At 42.8% G+C, this 21931-nt stretch overlaps 2 protein-coding genes across 3 annotated transcripts; one reads left to right on the plus strand and one right to left on the minus strand.

Annotated features, from left to right (window-relative positions):
- The first annotated feature begins 1023 nt into the window (after nucleotides 1–1023).
- LOC114798268 (matrix remodeling-associated protein 8-like) lies at nucleotides 1024–9658 on the plus strand. Of its 2 annotated transcripts, none has more exons than XM_028993816.1 (10): nucleotides 1024–1125; nucleotides 3991–4020; nucleotides 4294–4587; nucleotides 4839–4940; nucleotides 5034–5513; nucleotides 7616–7777; nucleotides 7905–7935; nucleotides 8258–8343; nucleotides 8439–8510; nucleotides 9034–9658. In XM_028993816.1, the coding sequence occupies exons 1-10, from the start codon at nucleotides 1107–1109 to the stop codon at nucleotides 9057–9059; spliced, it is 1302 nt and encodes a 433-aa protein (XP_028849649.1). In that variant the 5' UTR covers nucleotides 1024–1106; the 3' UTR covers nucleotides 9060–9658. The 2 variants fall into 2 exon arrangements, with proteins under 2 accessions (XP_028849649.1, XP_028849648.1); XM_028993815.1 differs by having other exon boundaries at nucleotides 8255–8343; nucleotides 9034–9656.
- A 736-nt stretch (nucleotides 9659–10394) lies between these two features.
- On the minus strand, nucleotides 10395–14702 carry LOC114798484 (hydroxylysine kinase-like). The gene is made up of 5 exons (XM_028994241.1): nucleotides 14613–14702; nucleotides 11972–12280; nucleotides 11745–11887; nucleotides 11480–11660; nucleotides 10395–11366 (listed from the first exon to the last, which is right to left on the minus strand). Exons 2-5 carry the CDS (start codon nucleotides 12273–12275, stop codon nucleotides 10900–10902), a joined length of 1095 nt encoding a protein of 364 aa, XP_028850074.1. The 5' UTR covers nucleotides 12276–12280; nucleotides 14613–14702; the 3' UTR covers nucleotides 10395–10899.
- Between the last annotated feature and the right edge of the window lie 7229 nt (nucleotides 14703–21931).

Raw genomic sequence — 21931 nt, forward strand, 5'->3', positions numbered from 1 at the left:
ACATGTGACAACTTATCACTTTCAAATAAAATGAATCAGGTTAAATAGAGGACAGGATCGAAAAGCTGTAGGAGGGTAATGATTTCTCCTTGATTAAACATTTAATCCAACAACAGAAGTGGCAGAGCTGTTTGAACACTGAAGAACTGCAGACAATCCACTGTTTAAGCACAAAAAGACCAAAAATATATAATCATTTATGCATCCAGTGCCTTTTTAGCCATTTACTCGGATGGCTTATGAAAGTAATAGCACCTCACACCATTAAGTAGTCATTTTTGATGTACAGCTTGACGTGCGTTCTCTGGTACCATAGATATATACACTAGATGCCGCATTGAATGGGTCGTCTATGAGAGCGAAAGCGTCAACAGAGCCGCCATATTGGAAAGGTCTAGAGCTCATTTTAAATTAATGAACGTCTATCGGAGCCTAGGTGGGATACGAGATTAAAGCACCATAAACCCTGGCGATCTTCACAATAATCCCTGCAGCGGTACCACTCATACATTTGTAATTACACGTTTATCCAAATCATTTTCGCTGGTACCGCGGTAACAGACCGTCCAAATATGGCAGCGCCTGCTGAGAGTTTAAACGCGGTATCAAGCGCCAAAAAAATGACTAAAAAAATAATAAGGTACAAAAAAATTTGAAACCAAGATGACAGAATATATTTGAATGTTGTACGACAGGGTTGCTAAGGATATGCAAGCAAATGCTACATTAGCATTCAATACATTCCTCCGAGTATTGCGCCATGATAACTAAATTAAAATGCTTATAAAAGTAATAGCACATTCGTTTCAATACCAGTCTTTCTATAAAATACAATTATTGTTTTCGTCGTTAATTTTTTTTGAAAAATATCAAACAAATTTAGATTCAGTCTGAGTCCTACGAACAGTCCAATGATGATTTATTAACATGGAGCGTGTGTGGAAGTCTGTCTGCTGTAAAATAACTATTATTATCGTGAGATCGTGATCGCGGCTCCTCCCGCAGTGTCGAGTTTCGTCTGGAGGAGGAGAAGGGAACTTTCCTCCCTCCGTCCGTCCCTCCGACCGTCCAGGTGATGCGTTCAGCTTTTACTCCGGACCGGCGACATGAGAGCCTTCTTACAGGGTGAGTCGAACCACAAAAAGGGAATGGATCTTCTTCCTCCCCTTCCTTCTTCCTCCTCTTCCACATTTGCTTTATTTGCTGTTTTCAGGACGTTTTGCGATACTGAAGAATTTCGAAATCTTCCCTTCCCACTGGCGCTACGCGTTTGGCCGTTGTACTTGTTGACGAATTTACCCCACTTGTGGGATGGACGATTCCACGACCGGACAGGCTGGACTCTCCGTGGGGAAGAATCACGTGACCCCCGCAGTCTCCGGCGTTACTACGCGTCCTGTGTCGGAGTTGAAGCCACAGTGATGATCCCACTAATGATCCCTGCACTGGGACCTGAGTGGGGGGATTTTGGCCCAGAACTTCAAATAAACAAATTCCAAAGAATCCAAAAAACTAAAAGTCAGGAGGAGTTGAGTGATCCTGCTGATCTATAGTCTCTATAGTCGTGGCCAAAAGGTTTGAGAATGGCACAAATACGGGCTGCATCCGGTTTTATTATGGATATTTGCATAAACATCCATCAGATGAATTGCAAAGTCCATCTGAACTTAATGCCCAAAAAGCAGTTTCCACTTCATTCCAGCCCTGCCAGAAGAGGACCTGCTGAGATCATTTCAGTGATCCTCTTGTTAACACAAGTGAGAGTGTTGAGGAGCACAAGGCTGGAAATCATTCTGTCATGCTGATCGAGTTCGAATAGCAGACTGGATGCTTTAAAAGGAGGGTGATGCATGAAATCACTGTTCTTCCTCTGTTAACCATGGTTACCTGCAAGGAAACACCTGCAGACATCATTGTGTTGCATAAAAAGTGCTTCACAGGCAAGAATATTACTGCTACTAAGATCACACCTAAATCAACCATTTATCAGACCATTGAAAACTTCAAGGAGAGAAGTTCAAGTGTAGTGAAGAAGGCTTCAGCATGTTCAAGAAAGTCCAGCAAGCGCCAGGACCGTGTGCTAAAGATGATTCAGCTGCGGGATCGGGGCGTCACCATTGCAGCGCTTGCTCAGGAATGGCAGCAGGCAGGTGTGAGGGCATCTGCACGTACAGTGGAGATGGAGACTTTTGGAGGATGGCCTGATGTCAAGAAGGGCAGCAACAAAGCAACAAAGAAAAAGAACAGACTGATATTCTGCAAAAAGTACAGGGATTGGACTGCAGAGGACTGGAGTAAATACATTTTCTCTGATGAACACCAAAACATCCTCCGACAGCAACTTTTCCCAACCATCCAAGAACAGTTTGGTGAAGAACAACAGCATGATGAAGCACCGTGCCATAATGCCAAACAAAACATTGAAATTTTGGGTCCATGTGTGGGGGTGGTAGTAGCCTAGTGGGTAACACACTCGCCTGTGAACCAGAAGACCCGGGTTCAAATCCCACTTACTACCATTGTGTCCCTGAGCAAGACACTTAACCCTGAGTGTCTCCGGGGGGGGGACTGTCCCTGTAACTACTGACTGTAAGTCACTCTGGATAATGTAAATGTCCAGGAAACTCCCCGGAACTTAATCCAATAAAAACTGGAGGTCAAACATCAAGAGGCAGGAGGACAAAAAAACCCCACAAATTCTGACAAACTCCAAGCACTGATTATGAAGGAATGGGTCCCCATCAGTCAGGACTTGGCCCAGAAGTTGATTGACAGCATGTCAGGGCGAATTGCAGAGGTCTTGAAAAAAGGGGCGAACACTGCAAATATTGACTCTTACAACATAAACACTGAAGCCGCAAACTTTGTGAAAAAACAGTATTTGTGTCGTTCTCAAAAGCCACGACTGTATGTAGGATGTGATGCCACCCATCATCTGTGCTGTGTGGTGCTGATTTGCCATCAATCATTTCTGGAATATTTCACAGGATACCCTTGTATTTTTCTCTTTTTTTTCATACTCTGAGGACAGTTTTAGAACCACAGACAGCTTTTTTTTTTTTTTTTTGTCTGATGGTAGTTATTAAGCTTGGCAGTGCTGAGACGGCTTATTTAGTGCTGAGACGGGTAATTTCAAACAACTCGGCTTGGTTAAATCTCTCTCTCGCAGTGTCTGTGTGGATCGGCGAGGATAAATTACAGGGTCTGGGGCACAGCTTCACTTTCTCTGGCGGCGCGGCCCCCCGACCGGTGATGAAGGTATAAAGATGGTGGATAACTGCAGCATGGCCTCCAGATGAGCTCTCGCCTCTGCAGCTTGTCAGTGGACATCGTCTCAGTCTTGTTTGACTTTCTCTAAGCCACCCCAGATCAGCTCGTGACGAAGTAAATATTTGGCAGGGTGCTCGCCGAGCTACTGAAGCTGCTGAGGAGAGCAGAACATGTTTAGTACCGAGCGAGAGGGTGACGTGCTGAGGTGCTGCTGAATAAATCCTTTGTTCTTCAGCTGGCTGGTGAAGTGGCGCATGTTAAAGCGCTTAGAGGAACAGCAACAGTCTGAGGGATCTTCAGAAGAACTTGAGACAAAATGACAATGAGTATTATAGGAATATTGCAGAATACCCAGCAGAATATTTTTCTTACCCTATAAGCGCGTGGGGCATGTTCGCATGGGGCATGTCAGGAAGAACCCAACACTGAAACTAAATTCAACGCATCATGTTTTATGCAAAGTTAGCAGTTAATTAATATGTTAATTAAATGTTAATTATTGGTTACAATGTGCTATGTCTGATTTATCACCCTTAAATAATCTATCTGCCCCAAAACTCCAAAAAAAGTATTTATCCTACGTACAGCATATTATGCATGCAACGATTTTAACAGAAGGTTTCATTTCTGTCAGCAAAACTGCTTTACTGTGCTTCATTACATATTTTGCATAGATCGTTGTTTTAACCAAATTTTAATAAAAAAAAATTGTTTTTGCAGAGTTTGTGGTCTGTTTGCTGGTCCCATGTGGTAAGATTTTTTTTTCTTTGCTGCAAATGGTCTTTTTCCACAAATTATTTTGCTTTAAGGAGGAGGAAAACACCCACAAAGACATGCGCTCTTCCTGCTGCTAGTGCATTAGTTCACGTGTGACCTATAAAAACGTTCTTTGGGAATATATAGCACAATAGAATAATAAAGACAAATTTGTTATCAGTTTTTGCTGTTTATCATTTTGGAGTATTTTTGTATGTGTCATGTGTGTGTGTGTGTGTGTGTGTGTGTGTGTGTGTACTGGGCCAGTACTGGGTCAGATCGGATCCCTGCCTGTGGCTGTGGAGGCACGAAACATCACCCTCCCCGCTGGTTCGAGCGCGGTGCTGCCATGTCGTAGCCAGAGCATCGTCTGGCGTCAGGACAGTCTGAGGGACAGGCAGCGCGTGGTCCACTGGGACGTTTTCCGCAGCGAGGGCGTGGAGCGCGTGATTGACCTCTTCCCCGGGGGGGACGAGCGCCTGTACAGCGCCTTCAACAAGGGCCGCGTCACCATCTCCAAAACCGCCTTCAGCGACGGAAACTTCTCCCTCGTCATCAACAGTAACGTGACCGCCGGCTCCTTATTAAAACAGCTGATTTATGATGTGTTGCTTCAATCTGTGCAAATACTCACGCAGGCAACCCTGAAAATATCGACATTTAGGGCGTACAGACACGAAGGATTATGGATATGGGAGCGCTGCATGCTTTCTGCTGAGTGGTTATCTGCATCTGCTTCATTCCGCTGAGCCGGAATATTCTTCATGTCTGGCGATAGTGCTGGAGCGCCTGTACGCTTTGTGTGTGTGTAGATGTGAGTGGGACCGATCGTGGCGTTTACACCTGTAACCTGCATCACCACTACTGCCGGGTTCAGCAAGCCGTTCAGATGCAACTCAACGTCACCAAGTCCTGTAAGAGCCGCCTTCCCCTGTCCTGGCCTTCTGGGTGTCATGGCTTCTTTTCCTTGTGTTGGAGCTGTTGTATGAAATGAGTCTCTCACCCAGCTCGTAAGGAGAAGCGCATCTGGGATGGGGAGAAGACCGTCTTCGTGGTCCTGGCGGGGAAGAGCGTGGTGCTGCCGTGCGTGAACCGAAGGCCACTCTGGATGGAGGGGAACCAGGAGGGGCAGCAGCAGGTGGTGCACTGGGACTTGCAGCGGCCCGGGGTTCGTAGGGACGGCGCGGAGCGCCTCGTGGACCTTTACGCCTCAGGAGAGAACAGGAAGTACGGGCCTCTCTTCCTAAGCAACAAGATGAACATTGCACCAGATGCCTTCACGCTGGGAGACTTCTCCTTGTCCATCTCGGATCTGCAGGAATCAGAGAAGGGCCTTTACTCCTGCCACCTCCACCACCACTACTGCGGCCTCCACGAGCGCCGTATCTTCCGCCTTATTGTCTCTGGAGTCCCAGTCATCACTAGTGAGCCCTTTAACAGTGGACAAGTTGATGTCATTGGTGACCAAGAACAATTTGATGATACAAGTAAGGAGCATAACTTTATCACTCTCTCAATTTTTTCCAGTAAACTCAGGCACCCTAGACCAAGTACATAAATCATACAGTAAGTTAATCACCATAAAACCCTGTAGGGATCAGCACATCTTAACGTTCAAGTTGCTTTGCTTTTTTTCCGAGCAGAGATGTTTATAAAAGTTAGTTAGCTTTGGTCTGTCCTGTGTTGCAATGCCCCTGTCCACCTCATGAGGCAATAGTGAGTTAACGTCAAAATTCTATCAATTTAGTCATAAAACCACGTTGAACTTAGGTACATTATGCTGATAGGTGATGATGCATGTTTCTGGGCCTACAAGTGGTGAGATGCAGGGCAACAAATCTGGGTGAAATATCATTATATTAAAATAATAATAATAAATATGATCAAAATAATACAGCCATGACAGGCGCCCCGGGGAGCAGTGTGTGGGGACGGTGCTTTTGCTCAGTGGCACCTCAGTGGCACCTTGGCAGATCGGGATTCGAACCGGCAACCTTGTGATTACGGGGCCGCTTCCTTAACCGCTAGGCCACCACTGCCACATTGCCATGTGTGTAATCATGTTCAGAATCAAATCATGGTCAAATCAAAAAGAAAAATCCCTTTGGTGATCTTTTATTTAGTCTTTGGCACATCAAGTAAATGGACACACTGCACAAATTAAATATAATATGTTTGAATGGTTTTTAATGGGGCAAAATAGCACAGTCTGGGTTGACGACTCTTTCCCTTTTCTGCACATATTCAAGAATTATCACTGCTTACAGACTTCATTGATGAAGGACAGTTTTGTTACCGATCTTTGTGCTCATGCTTTTTGTTTTTTTGGGCATTCATGCGGCGTCTCTCCTATCAGGCTCTTCTTGCGTCTCTGTGCAGTTTCGGGGGGGGGGAGGGGTTCAGCCAGGGGAGTCGGGGTATGTTTTTGCAGACATTTTTCACTCCCCAGACTCTCCGATGTTTTTGTGCCAGGAGCTTTGTTTCCCCTCCCCCTCCGGCTAATTTCGTCACAAATGCAGCTTTTGGTGGCAAAATGAAGCATTTGGTCTCGAACCCCAAGTGTGTGTGCCATTACCGTTTACGCTGAGCGTTTACGCTGTAAAGCAGCTTCTCATTTGTACACGGAACAGCTAGAAACGCTTTACGAAAGGAAGGGAATAGGAAGCATGTTTGTGGAGGGAGACACCGAAGTTCAAGTTTGGGCTGGTGTGACGTTGCTGTTATCAGTGCAGGAAGGGAGCTGACCAACATCTGTGCAACATCTGGCTGGTGGTAGGCGAAAGCGCACTAGAGGTGCTGTTTTTTTTTTTTGTTTTTTTTTTTTTGCCCTCTCGGTGGCGCTTTGAAGCCCCCAACAGCTCCTGGGGTCGGGGCAGTGACCGTGAGCGGATTCATGCATTTGTTATCCCTGTGTGTTGTGCAGTGTGTGTGTCATTCAGTGTGTCATTCTTCCTGCCCCACTTCACGACCAAGATGTTTATAGGCGGTTGGTACTACATTTTTCTGTTGGAAAGTGAGCGCTGGACGCGGCAAAGAAAATGTGAGCTTTACAAGAGTTTCAATTAACCATTTGATGTGGTTCAGAATGTCCAACGTAATAAAACTATCCTGCAGTCCTGGTGTAACGTACAGACCTTTTGGGTTGTGAATACGGGGGAATGGCACGGCTCTTCAGAGAATGACTCTCCCATTCACACAAACAACTGGAAACGTTTGTCAGACGCGCCGACCACAGGCTGAAATTCCTCCGCTCTTCGTCTTCCTCCTTCTGTCTGCCCATGGTTAAAGAGAAAAGAAATATGTAGCGGCTGCATGACATCAGGTCTGGAACTCATTAGAGCTGAAAAGTGTTTTAACACGCGAGCCGCTGTGTTGTCGCACTGCTCTCGTTTTTTTTTTTAGATGTTTATACCTTAGTTCATGTTTGTTCTTTGGTCAGTTGGAGTATTTAGTAGCAAAATTGTGGTTTTACCTTTAAAAAACCAAGTCTAAATGCAGCCGAGCTGACAGAACTTACTAAACTTTGCATTTCAGTGTGAGAAATGATCTCTGTCTTGGGATGGGATGGCATTTTGATCATGTTTTTCAGTTGTAGATACAGTCAGCGTGCCACGCATTTATAACGTCATCGTGCCCGAGAGTCGCAGCCACTTCCTGAAGCAGCTGGGATACGTTCTGGGGTTCGTCCTGCTCCTGGCACTCATCATTTTAGCTGCTCTCCTGGTCAGATGCCACCGCCACAAAAGACGAGGTAGGAATGAATCCAGCCAATCAGAGAGTGTTTCTTTTTGGCGTTTTTTTGCCCAAGTCAGATAATTCAGTTTTATCTGCAACAACCGCAGAAACTGGGCCCATGTCTATTTTTTCTCGTCTTTCAGAATTACAGTACGGTCTGCAGTGCTTTGAGAGGTAAGCAGTTTACCTTCTGATTGCTCTCTCTATATATATATGAAAAAAGTATGTGTGTGTGTGTGTGTGTGTGTGTGTGTGTGTGTGTGTGTGTATAAATACTATTATACTTTTTTCAGTCAAAAGATATGTCCTACAAACATTATTACCCAAATCCTGCATTTATAGGAAAGGGTATAGGAAATATTTTTATTTTCTTAACACACATTTTTGTCCATCACGTGACAATAAAAAAATATTCCAAGTGCTTGAATTGTACAACTGTATAAATAAAGTTTAGTCTGTATTTAATCAGTCATGCAGAGTGTCTGTTCATCAGCAGCCACAGGGCAGCCATAGAGCTCCAGGACACCAGACCAAAAAACTGCAACCGGGAGGATCTCATGCTGGATGAGGTGCCAGTAAGATGTAAGATCAGTAAACAGCTTCTACACTTCCCATTCATTGCCATGTCCCTAAATCACCTGATCTGATGCCAGAAAAAAATCCCTCTCCCCCTATAGACTACAAGAACAATATCATGAAAGAACAGGCAGAGATGTCCTGTGCTTCAACAACCACCGACTTCAAAACAGGTAGATTACTTAAAGGTCCCCTATTATGAAAATGATTTTGCTTTTCCCACTTAATACTGTATCTGAAGTCTCTTTCCAAAATTCAGCCATGGTGCAGCATTATAGCCACTTTGAGTCAGTCCCATGATGAGATTTCCCCAGGATGTGCCATTTCTGTGTCTGTAGCTTTTAATGATAATGAAGAGGAGAGGGGCTGGACGTTTGTGGAAATGACATCATCAACACCTTTTACCAACCACAATGTTTGGCACAGACAGGAAGTCACGTCTGTTTTTCCAGAAAAAAACAAAGCCCCGTATGACGACATAATGGGCTAAATTACAGACCTGACTGTCTGAGCTGAAGCAGAGGGCTAGGGGAACTCGTATTAATGTTAAATTAAACCTCACAAAGTGAAATTTCCATGTCAGGGGACCTTTAAGCTGCCAAGTACACAAAGAACAGAAAAAGAAAAAAAACACACCTGACATAACAAATTATTTGACACTCGTTTTATTCTGAATGTTTTTTTTTTATCTCCAAGAAATGGAGCAGATGTTCTGTAAGTGAGAGGCTGGACTTGGTGCTGCTGGCTGGACCAGAGCGATGCAACAGGGACGGGAGGAAGACATGATGTCACTGGTCTGATTCCAGTTCCCAATAAATTCAGCTACCATTCTCTGTTTCTCTCTCTCTCTCTCTCTCTCTCTCTCTCCCACTTAGACAAAACGTGCTGGAGTGTGCAAGCCACAGATGCAGAGTGTACATGCACTTTTTCTTCTTTCTGTTAGCAAATTATTTGATAAAAAATAATTAAAAGTTCTGTTTTTAAGTTATCAATTAAACTATTTAATCTGAAAGAATAAAACACAGAGGGATGGGTGAGATATTTCAGTTATAGTGTGAATGTTCCAGCATTTTTTCTTCTTCACCATTTGCTTGTATTTTTAGAATTAGTCACATATTCATTAGAATATTTTATACTTTTTTTAATCATTAGTTTTCAAGGTTATACATTTTTTTAGTTATTGGAGGGACCATTGCATTTTTTATATTATTGAGTTGATGTACAAAAGCACCATTTTAATAACTTTCTGTGGCTCCTCCCGGTGGGTCCAGAAATGAATGTATTTTAACTTTTTATATATAAATGTATATGTATCCATGAATTCATTGACCAATACATGGGAATGTGTATCAGAAGTCTGCTTTGTGTATCTGGTCCATGCAGAGTGACAATGAGAGTTTTTTTAACCAAATTACTTATGTAACACAACAATACGTTCTGGCAGCTGTATTGTATTGTATTGTCCGCATGCTGCATGGATGAGGAGGATCTGAAATTTAAGAGGAATACCTTGCTTGTTACACTTCCCTGCCTCCAACTTCATTTGTCTGTGCTGGTGAGATGAGTAATGCACCAGGTTTAACTTCAGCCCGTGTTTTATTCTGACACTCTGTAAGCTCAGGCCTTGTGTCATATGTTGCTGCTCCAAGTGTTTTTGAGGTTCTTTGGTACACGCAACAAATCAGCTGAACCTTTCTCCCTGACATGACATCAGAAATCAGCGCTGGTCCTTTTCACATTGACCCTGACCACAGTGTTACAAATATCTACCTTGTAGTTCCGTCTGGCGTGTGTATGTAGCATATGTAGATATGCTTGTGTGTCGCTTAACAGGGCCTCGCCCAGAGCACCATTCAGAAACACCATTGCTATTCTTCACGGTGTCTACAAGAAGGTGATGGTCAAATATAAAAGAAAGCATTTACTGGGTACGGCCAAGCAGTAAGAACAGCAAGGGCTGTGTGAAATTTCCAATTCCTGTCCCAGCTGAAGGTGTCCTGCCTGGCATGGTCTATCTGATCGAAACTGCAGTGGAAAAATTACATGCACTTATTGAGTGTCTCCAGAACAAAATTTATTTCAGACATTTAAAGCTGAAATCTTTACAGCTTCAAGGTCACCGATAACCCAATGGATCCAGAAGTTTCTATCTGTAAATTACCCAGAATGCCCACTGCAGCAGAACTTTTCACATCTTTGATTATTCTCTTTAAATGCACATTTATACAAAGAAGATACTGAGATTATCATAATTCTCACATTTACAAACAGTGAAACTGGCACAGAAAAGGAACAGCCTTAGCTGTTCTAATGATCACATTAGCTCAGAATTTGGACTGTTGCTTCTGAAATTGAATATTATTAATACTGTAAAAACCTCATTTTTGATGTAAAAAACAAAAATGATATTTTATATATGATATCAGTTACATAAATTCTGATGATATCATTATCAGTTCTATAAATTCTGACCAGAAACCTAAGCACATGATTAAGAGCAACACTAAGATCTTAGCCCCAATAAATCATTCCAGTAATCATATCAACTCTTCTGATCTCAGATCAGACGACTGTGTTCACCTGGCTACTGATATTTATTGAGTATTGGTGCTCCACCCGTGTCCATCGACGTTCCAACTCTTCCCTGCCCACTTCCCATATGTGGCTCAGGATGCGCTTCCCAGTCCGGGATGTAATCATCAAGTACTCCTCGTTCTCCGGCTGCTGGGACACAGTGTAACGTGCAATGACCACCGACTGACAGAACCGACAGAGAACCAGGAGGAACAGGGCCTTCCGCTCAGCTGCATTCAGGGGGATGATGCTCTCCCAGCCTGCCAGGACATGTCCTCCAACATCCAGAGGGCTGGCGCTCTCGATCATCATGTACATGATGGTAATGGCCAGTTCAAATATGTAGTAGCCACAGCTCATATCTCCGAAGTCCAGGATGCCTGATATCCTGTAGCCAGACGTCCCGTCAGGTTCAGCCAGGATGTTGTGGTCATTGAAATCTCCATGGTTTATACCTGAAAACCAGATAAAACAGATTTACAGTACTAAATAAAACTTAATAGTAACAAATAAAATGAAACCAACACCCCCCATCCATACAGCTCTTAGTCTTAATTTAAATGCTCACATTTGCGGAAAAATCTCATGTTAGGCACCACCTGCAATTTGAACTGATCAATGATCTCCTGCACGATTGCCTGGATGGGGTCTCCATCCAGCAATGGCAGGTAATGTTCCAGAAGAGGAACGTTGGACAGGCTCCAGATGAAGCCCTCTCTCTGTAATACACCGAGATGTGGGTGCTCCATCTGTGGAGAAAATATACAAGATGATGCTGGTGAGCTCTCCAGTCCAGCCACAGTGGCCAGTCAGTCATTGGAAACAGTCACAACCTCCTGAAAAGCTCTGTCCATTGTTGCAGCCATCTTTCCAACTTCATACAGGATGTGTGGAGAGCTTGGGATCTTGGCCATGACAGTGCCAGATAAATAGGTCAGCAAACGCACCATGTACTTCTGGGTCCCAAAACCGCAATCTAGCAACACATAAACATATCAGAATATGGATTCTTACAAAGCAGTACCTTTAACTCAATTCAAACAACATAGCAATAATGCACCGATGTCCAGCAGAGTCATGAGCTGCCCACTGCACGTGGGAATGGCCGTTTGTGCAGGAACTCCTCTCTGGTGCAGGAAGTTCATGGCATGAGTCTGGATCTCCAGGACGGTGGTGTTCAGGCTGTCTGTGGAGTTCACGATCTTCAGCACATACTCCCCATGCTCATCAACCCTCACACAGAAGTTCTGGTCATCGTAGCTCGGCAAAGGCTGGATCTTGGACACAGTCAGGCCATAGAGATGTTTGACCACCTCAGACACCTGGGATTCGCTCAGGTTGGGCTTCGATTCCTTCAGTGCCATTTAACCTGCAACACGTAAAAAAAACAAAAATTCGGAAGAAAGCACATGATTCAGTCCACAGGTTTAGAAAAGAACAGTGGACTGATCACAAAGCAAAGAAGCCAGAAAAAAGACAAAGAATCCCACACTATATATATTTGTATTCGAAGTATGTAGTATGCACACATACAAGGAAAAAATCAAATTAAGAATTCAAATGTGGAATTATCAAAAATTCAGGTAACATTCTGGATTCATAGGTCATAATAATTCACATTTAAATAGGAAACTGACACAGACCACGTTAGCATGTTACGAAGTCAGATTTTGCAGATTGACATTACCTGAAAATTCCCAAACCTGTGGCGCTTCACTCAAAATTTTCTGCTCATGATTTTAATAGTTTGCATCAGATTACACACGTGCCTTGTGCTTTCTATCTACCATATTTTCATATGATTTTAGCTGCAGAATTTAAAACATTGTCTGGGCAAAATGAATGGATGAATACATTTACCAGCATCCTTCCTTTCTCTCTCTGCTGTAACAAACACTGCACACAGGGAGATTACATCAATCATTTTTTTCATTTTTACTTTCATTAATCACTTAATCAACTTGAGCCCTTTACAAAACGATCAAACACTTGATCATTTTCAGAATTTTAACCCTTCACTGATTAATTATTAAAAACACATTAAATAATAAACATAATAATGTATAATAATATATAATAAATATAATATGAGGCAATGGTTATAATTTGAGTGTTGGTCATGTCAAAGTGTTGTGTCAAAAAAAAGTGTCAAAAAAAAAATTAAATGTGAATCTGCACCATGTCTTCTGCTGGAAATTAACTGAACTAAACAAAAAAACACACACACACACACACACACACACCCTCCCAAACACACACACACACACACACCACTCTTGGTGTATCCCTGGTGGACACACAACTCCATAACATAACTGGCAAAAACATAAGAATTTCATGCATTGGCCTAGAATGGGAAAACGGTTTAATATGGTGAAACTAAGTAGAAATGTCAAATATAACTAGTTTTATATAACTTTCCAAAACGATCAAGCATTCAATATAATCATTTTAATTTTTAACACTACACAAAAACTACTAATGCAATCAAATCATTTTCTAATTTAAAAATCTGAAAAAAATCTGATCACTTCATCTATGGTAACATGAAAGTCGCTCTTTATAAGGGCGTCTGCCAAATGCCTTAAAATTTGTTGATCTTTGACATGAATAAGACTCAAGTTATAATCATTGCCTCATCTCCCTACTATTTATTATATGGAAAATATTTACTGCTTAATTCGTTTTTTAAATAAATAATCAGTGATTCAAATAATTAAGCTGGCATTTAATGGGGTTGAAATCCTGAAAATAATTGAATTTTTGATCATTTTGTAAAGGGCTCAAGTTGATTAAGTGATTTATCAAACAAACAAACGAAAAAACATTGATGTATGAGTATGGATGAGAGAATTTTTTTTATAATTTGCTCATTTTTGGGGTTCCAATCCCAAGCCCCAGTAAATGGGAGGGTTGCATTAGGAAAGGCACACTCACGATCCGCTATGGCGGCCCCTGACGGGAGCAGCCAGAGGGCGACAATGACAGATTGGGGGTGGTGACAAAAAAAACATGTACAGTACAGGAGTTATATACTTTTGTTAAGTACATAACTCCACATGTGTCCATTCATAGTTTTGATGCCTTCAGTGAGAATCTACCAACGTAAATGGTCATGAAAATAAAGAAAACACATTGAATGAGAAGGTGTGTCCAAACTTCTGGCCTGGACTGTATTGGATGTTATTGAAGGTTTAACCCTCATTGAAGTGAGAAAAAAAAATCTACATTGTAATGGTGCACATCCTCCAGACACATTTAAGCCATTAGAGTATTTGTGATAGTGATTGCACTTATATTTTTAGAACACACACACACTTATTACACTTGATAGGTGTAAAACTAGATTTGTTCCCCTATACAAAATAAAAAAAAAAAACATTTCTCCAAATGACGTGCTGCAGCGTGATCATAATGAGCGGTTCTTAATTGAGTAAATTAGTTTGCTGAGTTGAGTTATTGAGCATTATCTTCATGTTCGTGTGCGGAGCTGTACACGAACCCGTGACGCTCGTCTGACATACGTCTGCACGTACGATCCAGTGCTATTTATCGGTCTCTACTAGCGGCTCTGTAGCTTGTTGTGTGCGCTACCACTGCTGCATGGAGCTGCCACCGTGTTTCTGTAAGGACGCGAGTTTCGAACACAAATATATTCAAGTCCAAAAATATCACAACATGAGAATAAAAGTCCACTGTACCGAGTTGGAGTTTATTTCTACCCTCCCAAGGAAAACGGTCTTTCCAGCACTCAGGAACGCTGACGCTGACGTCATGACGCTCGCGACGTCCTTTTTTTTTTTTTTTTTCAAAATTAACCTTTTACTTAGTGTTACAAATTACAAGGCACATTTCACATATTAAGGAATGTCTTCAGAACATTATTAACTGAGCACAAATATCACCACAACAAGAAATTAAAAATAAATAAATAAATAAATAATTTAAAAAAAAAAAACAACAAAAAAACAGCAAAACCATTCAATGAAGAAACATAGCTTAATATGAAAAACAAAAACGGTCGCGACCTCCTTTACGTAACGCCGTCCACGTTCCGGCGCCACCGAGGGCGAATGTACAGAAGGGGGTCGCGCTTGGGGGACTGGGAATGCAGCTCTTGTGCACGGCTTTCTCACTCTCGTGGTCTCTTTTATTTCTATTCATTAATTCTAATTGTAAAAAAAGACGTACTAAACTGTATTAAGAATTAAACATTCGCATATATTTAAATATGTTTTCTGTGTGTATAAAGTTTTCAGACCCCCTTAAATTTTTCACTTTGTTATATTGCTAAAATCATTAAGTAAATTTTTTCCTACTTAACATACACACTGCACCCCGCATTGACAGAGAAACAGAATTGTTGACATTTTTGCAGATTCATTAACAAAGAAAAACTGAAATATCACATGGTCCTAAGTATTCAGACCCTTTGCTGTGACCCTCATATATTTCACTCGGGTTCTGTCCATTTCTTCTGATCGTCCTTGAGATGGTTCTACACCTTCATTTGAGTCTAGCTGTATTTGATTATACTGTTTGGACATGATTAGGAAAGCCACACCCCCGTCTATATAAGAACCGACAGCTCACCATGCAGGTCAGCGCAAAATAGAATCATGAAGTCAAAGGAACTCCCTGAAGTGGCCAGAGACTGAATTGTGGCAAGGCACAGATCTGGAAAAGGTTTAAAAAAAATCTGCTGCACTTAAGGTTCCTAAGAGCACAGTGGCCTCCATAATCCTTAAATGGAAGACATTTGGGAGGAACAGAACCCTTCCTAGAGCTGTCCGTCCGGCCAAACTGAGCTATTGGGGGGGGATAGCCTGGGTAAGAGTGGTACAGAAGAAGCCAAAGATCACTGTGCCAAAGGTTTACCTTCCAACAAGATAACGACCCTAAGCACACAGCTAAAATAACGAAGGAGTGGCTTCGCAACAACTCTGTGACTGTTCTTGAATGGCCCAGCCAGAGCCCTGACTTCAACCCAATTCAGCATCTCTGGAGAGAACTAAAATGCTGTCCACCAACATTTACCATCCAACCTGCCAGAACTGGAGAGGATCTGCAAATGATCCCCAGGTGTGACAAACTTGTTGCATCTCCCCAAAAAGACTCAAAAAGAGCTTCTATTAAATACTGAGCAAAGGCTCTGAATACTTAGTTCTGTGTATTTCTGTCCATATGGGGTGCTGTGTTCATATTTTTCCTCGTTTTTGTTTTTAGCAAATGGCTGAAATAGAACACAATTTAAGAGCATCCGAATACTTTCTGTACCTACAGTATGTGCATGTCAGGGTTGAACAGAATGCACATTTTTAAGGTAATGTACATGGCAAAGAAACAGGGGAAAGCAGCTGATCACACGAGCAGTCCGCCATGGTGGTGCTTACTCTGGACAGGGGCGAGAGCAAAGAAGGATCCACACAGAGCTCAGGAAATAGTCAGTCCGGGGTTCAGTCTGGGCCAAGCATGTGTACAGCGGGGGTCGACAATTTTTTGCACAAATTTACTGGGGCAGGTGAGAAAGCAGACCTGTAACCAGAAAGTGCCACTGAGCAAGGCACCGTCCCCACACACTGCTCCCTGGGCGCCTGTCATGGCTGCCCACTGCTCACCAAGGGTGATGGTTAAAAGCACCTGGATTGGTAGCACATGACCATATGGACGATATGAACACGTGGGACACCACTTTCATCAGTTTCTTTTTTTGGGGCTGCCAGGGTTCCACATGCCCCCTGCTGAGTTAGAGGTATGACATGCATCATGACTGGCATTTGTTAAAAGATCACAATAATCTTCAAAAATTCAAGTACAAAAAAAAAAAAAAATGAATATAACATTGTACATTTTTTTAAGCCGCGGGGAGCCGCAATGTAAGGATGAAAGAGCCGCATGTGGCCCCTGGTCTACAGGAAAGCAGGCAGCAGTGCAGGGTGGAGCAGAAAACAATGTGGGGTTAGTCAGGACATCACCAGAGGGGTAATCTGAAGCCCAAACCAGAGCCTTGCAGTAAGGGAATGGCAGTTGCACTGAATGTGACGTGCTTTTATGGTAGCTGCGGGATTGCTGACGCCCTCTGCTGCATTGCGGGTAGAGACCGCAGTACCTCCCCCTCCCTTATAGTGTGGGTTGACTCTATGGACCTGAAAGGTCCCACATACCACAGCCCCAGTTTCTGGGAGTCCGAGGGCACAGAGTCAACACCCAGACCTGACCCATGGGGTGGCAGTCTGACAGTAGTGATCTGCGCCCAGTTGCGGTGAAGACAATGGACCGATGCAATGGGACAGCAGGGACAGGACGTTCCAGGACCTCGTGAAGTGGAGATCGTTTTTGAGTTCCTCATTGATCTGTTTGGGCTGTCTGTTGGACTCACGAACGTAGCCAGAGCTAAGACTGTCTCCAAAAATGTCTCCAGAATCTCGTTATGTACTGGGATCTCTGGTTGGAGGGGAGGTCATCTGGGGGACCATGATGACAAACCACTTCTTAAAGAACATTAGGTTACTTAACGTAACCCTGTCACGGTCCACGGAACCAGAATGTGAGTGCGTGTAGGAGGAGACGAGGAACCCCGGTGTGGTGTGACGTAAGGAGGCAGGTAAGTTCCCTCCGAATTACTATGCGAACGAGAACCGGCGTGAGCCGCAACACCACACGGATGTTGTTAAAGTACAATTTAGGAAGGAGCCGAGTCTAGTTTGACAGGTGTCAATCAATGACTAAGCGGCTGGCAGTGGCCATCTTGCCAATTTATAGGAACAGTGTGTGGGGACGGTGCTTTGCTCATTGGCACCTCAGTGGCACCTCGGCGGATCGGGATTCGAACCGGCAACCTTCTGATTACAGGGCCGCTTCCTTAACCGCTAGGCCACCACTGCCCCCAATAAGAGGATAAATGTGTCCGTCGCAGACAGACCAAATGCAGCTGGACAGAGAATAGGTGAATAGAAAAGGGATGAATCGCGCTCATGTGAGGAGCAAGGCTGATGTTTCTCACCCTTTCCCAACCAGGTACTTCTGCCAACACTCTGAAACTCAAAAAAACACTCAGAAACACTGACGACGGGCCAACGAAAGCTGTCACCCCCATGCGTGACCCAGCACCTTTCTACAGCAACCTCTTATGCTCTTTGTGGTGCCACACTGACCCAGCCTTCCTCAATTACTTTATCCACCTTCAACCAATGTAGCCCCATATGCACCATCCAGATCATCTTCCATTTGCTGGGTCAACACATCTGAATTCTGGTGTTCCCTCTTGCTTTTGCAGAGCAGCTCAAACAGGGCAAGCTGGCAGGTCCACTGCTGCTCCACTGGGCATTCAGGGAGCAAAAGAAACACATCACTTTTCCAACATTTTTTTATGTTAAAGCCTTATTCAAAAATGGATTAAATTCTTTAAATTTCTCAGAATTCTACACACAACATTCCATAATGACAACATGAAAAAGTTAACTTGAGGTTTGGTCAAATTTCTTAAAAATAAAAAAGATGAGAAAGCACATGTACATAACTATTCACAGCCTTTGCCATGAATCTCAAAATTTAGCTCAGGAGCCTCCTGTTTCCCCCGATCATCCTTGAGATGTTTCTGCAGCTTAATTGGAGTCGACCTGAGGAGAAAACTGTTGATTGGACATAATGTGAAATGGCACACACTTGTCCATATAAGGTCCCAGTTTGTCTCTGAGACAGGATTGTTTCAGAGGTCTCTTCCTAGAGTTGGCTGGCCACCTAAACTGAGCGATCAGGGAAAAATGGCCTTAGTCAGGAAGGTGACCAAGAACCTGATTCTCTCAACACATCCAGTACCATCTCCATTTCTCTTAAGTGCAATATGTATATATCTACCCACTCTGTACATACGTACAATCTCACAAATATATCTTTTATATATACTGACCATATTTTTATTTTTACAACTCACATTCACCATTTTTATTTTGCTATTCTAGGACTGTTTGTACAGTGAACTCTAAAATGACACTTTTACAAAAGCAATTTCCATCTGGATTAATAAAGTTTTCTGATTCATAGTGTCTGTGCTATTGTCTTTTGCTGCTCTTATCTGCTACTGTCCACTTCCTGCCGTGACAATGTAAATTTTGGGATTAATAAAGGATCATCTTATCTTATCTCCTTCTATGGCCATTGAGGCAGTGGAGAGCTACAAGTACCTTGGTGTTCACCTGAACAATAAACTGGACTGGACTCATAACACTAATGCACTTTATAAAAAAGGGTAGAGCAGGCTGTACCTGCTGCGCAGGCTCAGGTCTTTTGGAGTACAGGGGCCACTCCTAAAGACTTTTTATGACTCTGTAGTGGCATCAGCCATCTTTCACGGTCTGGTCTGCTGGGGTAGCAGCATCTCCGCTGGGGACAGGAAGAGGCTGAACAGGCTGATCCGGAAGGCCAGCTCTGTTCTAGGGTGCCCCCTGGACCCAGTGGAGGTGGTGAGTGACAGGAGAATGGTGGCTAGGCTGTCATCCCTGTTGGTTTCCTGCACCCCATGCAGGAAACTCTGACAGCACTGAGCAGCTCCTTCAGTGGCAGGCTACTGCACCCACCATGTGGGAAGGAGAGGTTCAGAAGGTCTTTTCTTCCAACCGCTGTCAGACTCTATAACAAAGACCTCACAGCTGACCACACATACACAGACAAACACACACACACTTTGGCACATTCTGTTAAATTGTAACTGTTTAAATTGTAAATTTGTACATATATACAGATACATATTTATGTTATTTTTTTGTGATGCTATTACCTCAGTTTTTGCTGCTATTACCTTCTGCTTCTGTCCACTTTCTGCCGTGACAAGTGCAATTTCCCACTTGTGGGACTAATAAATGTTTATCTTATCTTATCTTCTAGAAGGACAACAATCTCAGCAGCAATCCACCAATCATGCCTGTATGTTAGAGTGTCCAGACGGAAGACACTTCTTAGTAAAAGGCACATGGCAGCTCGCCTGGAATTTGTTAAAAGGCGCCTGAAGATTGATCTCTCGGTGTGAACGCCAGCCATCACGTTTAGAGGAAACCAGGCACTGCTCGTCACCAGGCCAAAACCATCCCTAGATTGAAGCATGGTGGTGGCATTTTTTCCACATTGGCATTATGGTGTGTTGTAGGGCTGCAACAACAAATCGATTGAATCGATAAAAATCGATTACTAAAAGAGTTGGCAACGAATTTCCTAATCGATTCGTTATGTCGCGCGACGCGGAGACGTTTGATTATTAAAAAAAAATATTTGAGCGCGGAGCGGAGTGAACACACTCGGTCTCTCTCGCGCACAGATGCTAGCGGAGTTTGGCGCCTCATAGACAGGGTGGAGCAACAAAAAAATAAAAAAACAAGAGGAAAGAGGAAAGAGGTAGAGGAAAGATACATGGCGGAGGTAGAGAAATCTGCGCGAAAATATGCAAAAGCGACATGGCACGGCACGGGAGCACCACGGCAATGATCCAGCACCTGAAACGCGTGTTTGATGAGGAGGAAGGGAGTTCAGCAGAAGGGTTAGTCACTACAGAATCCTACTTTAGTTCCGCTGTGAAGTGAGGAACGTATTGTCCCTGGTGCTGGTGTTTAACTCGCCGATGAGGAGAACTAGACGGGGACGTACAGCGCCACCTACAGGTGTGGAGGGGGGGGTGAAACAGCATTCGTCTCGGCCAATTGTGTCCCTGAGCAAGACACTTAACCCTAAGTTGCTCCAGGGGGGAGACTGTCCTTGTAACTACTGATTGTCGCTCTGGATAAGGGCGTCTGATAAATGCTGTAAATGTAAATGTTTACCCGTCAACCAGCTTGACAAGCATGACAAGTTAGCGTTAGCGCGTTAATAACAGTAGTAAAGCAGGGGTGCTATAGTTACTTGGCATTAAAATACAAAAGACATGTTTTTATTCACTAGCCTTTTTTGGACCATTCATTTTTCAATCTGTTGTCATGTATAGCTAGACTGCAAAAAAAGCTTTTCTTACCCAGTAATTTTGTCTCGTTTCCAGTCCAAATATCTAAAAAATCTTAAATCAAGATTACTAGACAAGAGAAAATTAAGTGATGCTTAAAACTTCTGTTTGAGATTATATCTCATTAAGATTAGTTACCCCATTGGTAGATAATTTTGCTTGTTTTAAACAAACAATCACTTAATTCTGATATGTTTTATCAAACAAGACATCATTTCTTATGCTATTTCATGTGTCTAGTAAATGTATCTTGATTTAAGATATTTTAGAGATTTGGACTGAAATCAGGACAAAACTACTAAGTTTGAAAAGCATTTTTTGCAGTGTGTGTGTGTGTGTGTGTGTGTCAGTGTGAGAGTTTGTGAGTGTGTGCGTCTGTGAGTGTGTACATCTGCAGTGTAGTGTAGAGAACAAGTTCTGACATTCAAACAAATCCTGTTAAATTTTCTGATTTGTATTGTTCTTTCTTTTTTTTATAAATTATTTATCGTTCTGGCAGCTCAGGTGGCACTTTATTTAAAAAAAAAAAGTCTATATTTGGCAGATGTAAAGCATACATGTGTATGTTTTTTGTGTTAGTCCATTTTTATTTTATTTTATTATTATAACAGCTCAAGGAGCAACATGTTTGTGCACTTTCTAAAGATTTTGGTTCTGTTTTTGAATAAAGGGTTGGAATAGAATGCTTTTCTTGTTTGTTTGTTTTTCCGATTCTACGATTAATCAAAAAATAATCGACAGATCAATCGATTATTAAAATAATCGTTAGTTGCAGCCCTAGTGTGTTGTGTGTAGAATTCTGAGATTTAAAAAAGAGGAACTTGTCAATGATGTCAAGCTAGTTTGCACTTTACGAAGCCCAGTTTGTCTGTGTCGCACACATGCACTTTATTTCAGTATGTAACTTTGTTTGGTTAACTTTCCAGCACCAGGTTCCAAACGTTGTTTTGTTTCACTATGGACATAGTCACTAAGAAAACAGTTGGTGAAACACTACACAATGAAGAACCTGCAAGGTTCCCCTGCTCAAGAAAA

This window comes from Denticeps clupeoides, chromosome 10 (genome assembly GCF_900700375.1).
Source record: "Denticeps clupeoides chromosome 10, fDenClu1.1, whole genome shotgun sequence".
In the NCBI taxonomy this organism is placed as follows: Eukaryota; Metazoa; Chordata; class Actinopteri; order Clupeiformes; family Denticipitidae; genus Denticeps; species Denticeps clupeoides.

Excerpts from the sequence above, each read along its gene's own strand:
- LOC114798268 (XM_028993815.1), top strand. Across the intron at positions 4,941-5,033 it reads ACTCAACGTCACCAAGTCCT|CTCGTAAGGAGAAGCGCATC; the intron begins GTAAGAGCCGCC and ends TCTCTCACCCAG. Across the intron at positions 8,344-8,438 it reads GGATGAGGTGCCAGTAAGAT|ACTACAAGAACAATATCATG; the intron begins GTAAGATCAGTA and ends CTCCCCCTATAG.
- LOC114798484 (XM_028994241.1), bottom strand. The coding sequence starts at position 12,275 with ATGGCACTGAAGGAATCGAAGCCCAACCTGAGCGAATCCCAGGTGTCT. Across the intron at positions 11,888-11,971 it reads CATGACTCTGCTGGACATCG|ATTGCGGTTTTGGGACCCAG; the intron begins GTGCATTATTGC and ends ATGTGTTGCTAG. Across the intron at positions 11,367-11,479 it reads CATGAGATTTTTCCGCAAAT|GTATAAACCATGGAGATTTC; the intron begins GTGAGCATTTAA and ends TCTGGTTTTCAG.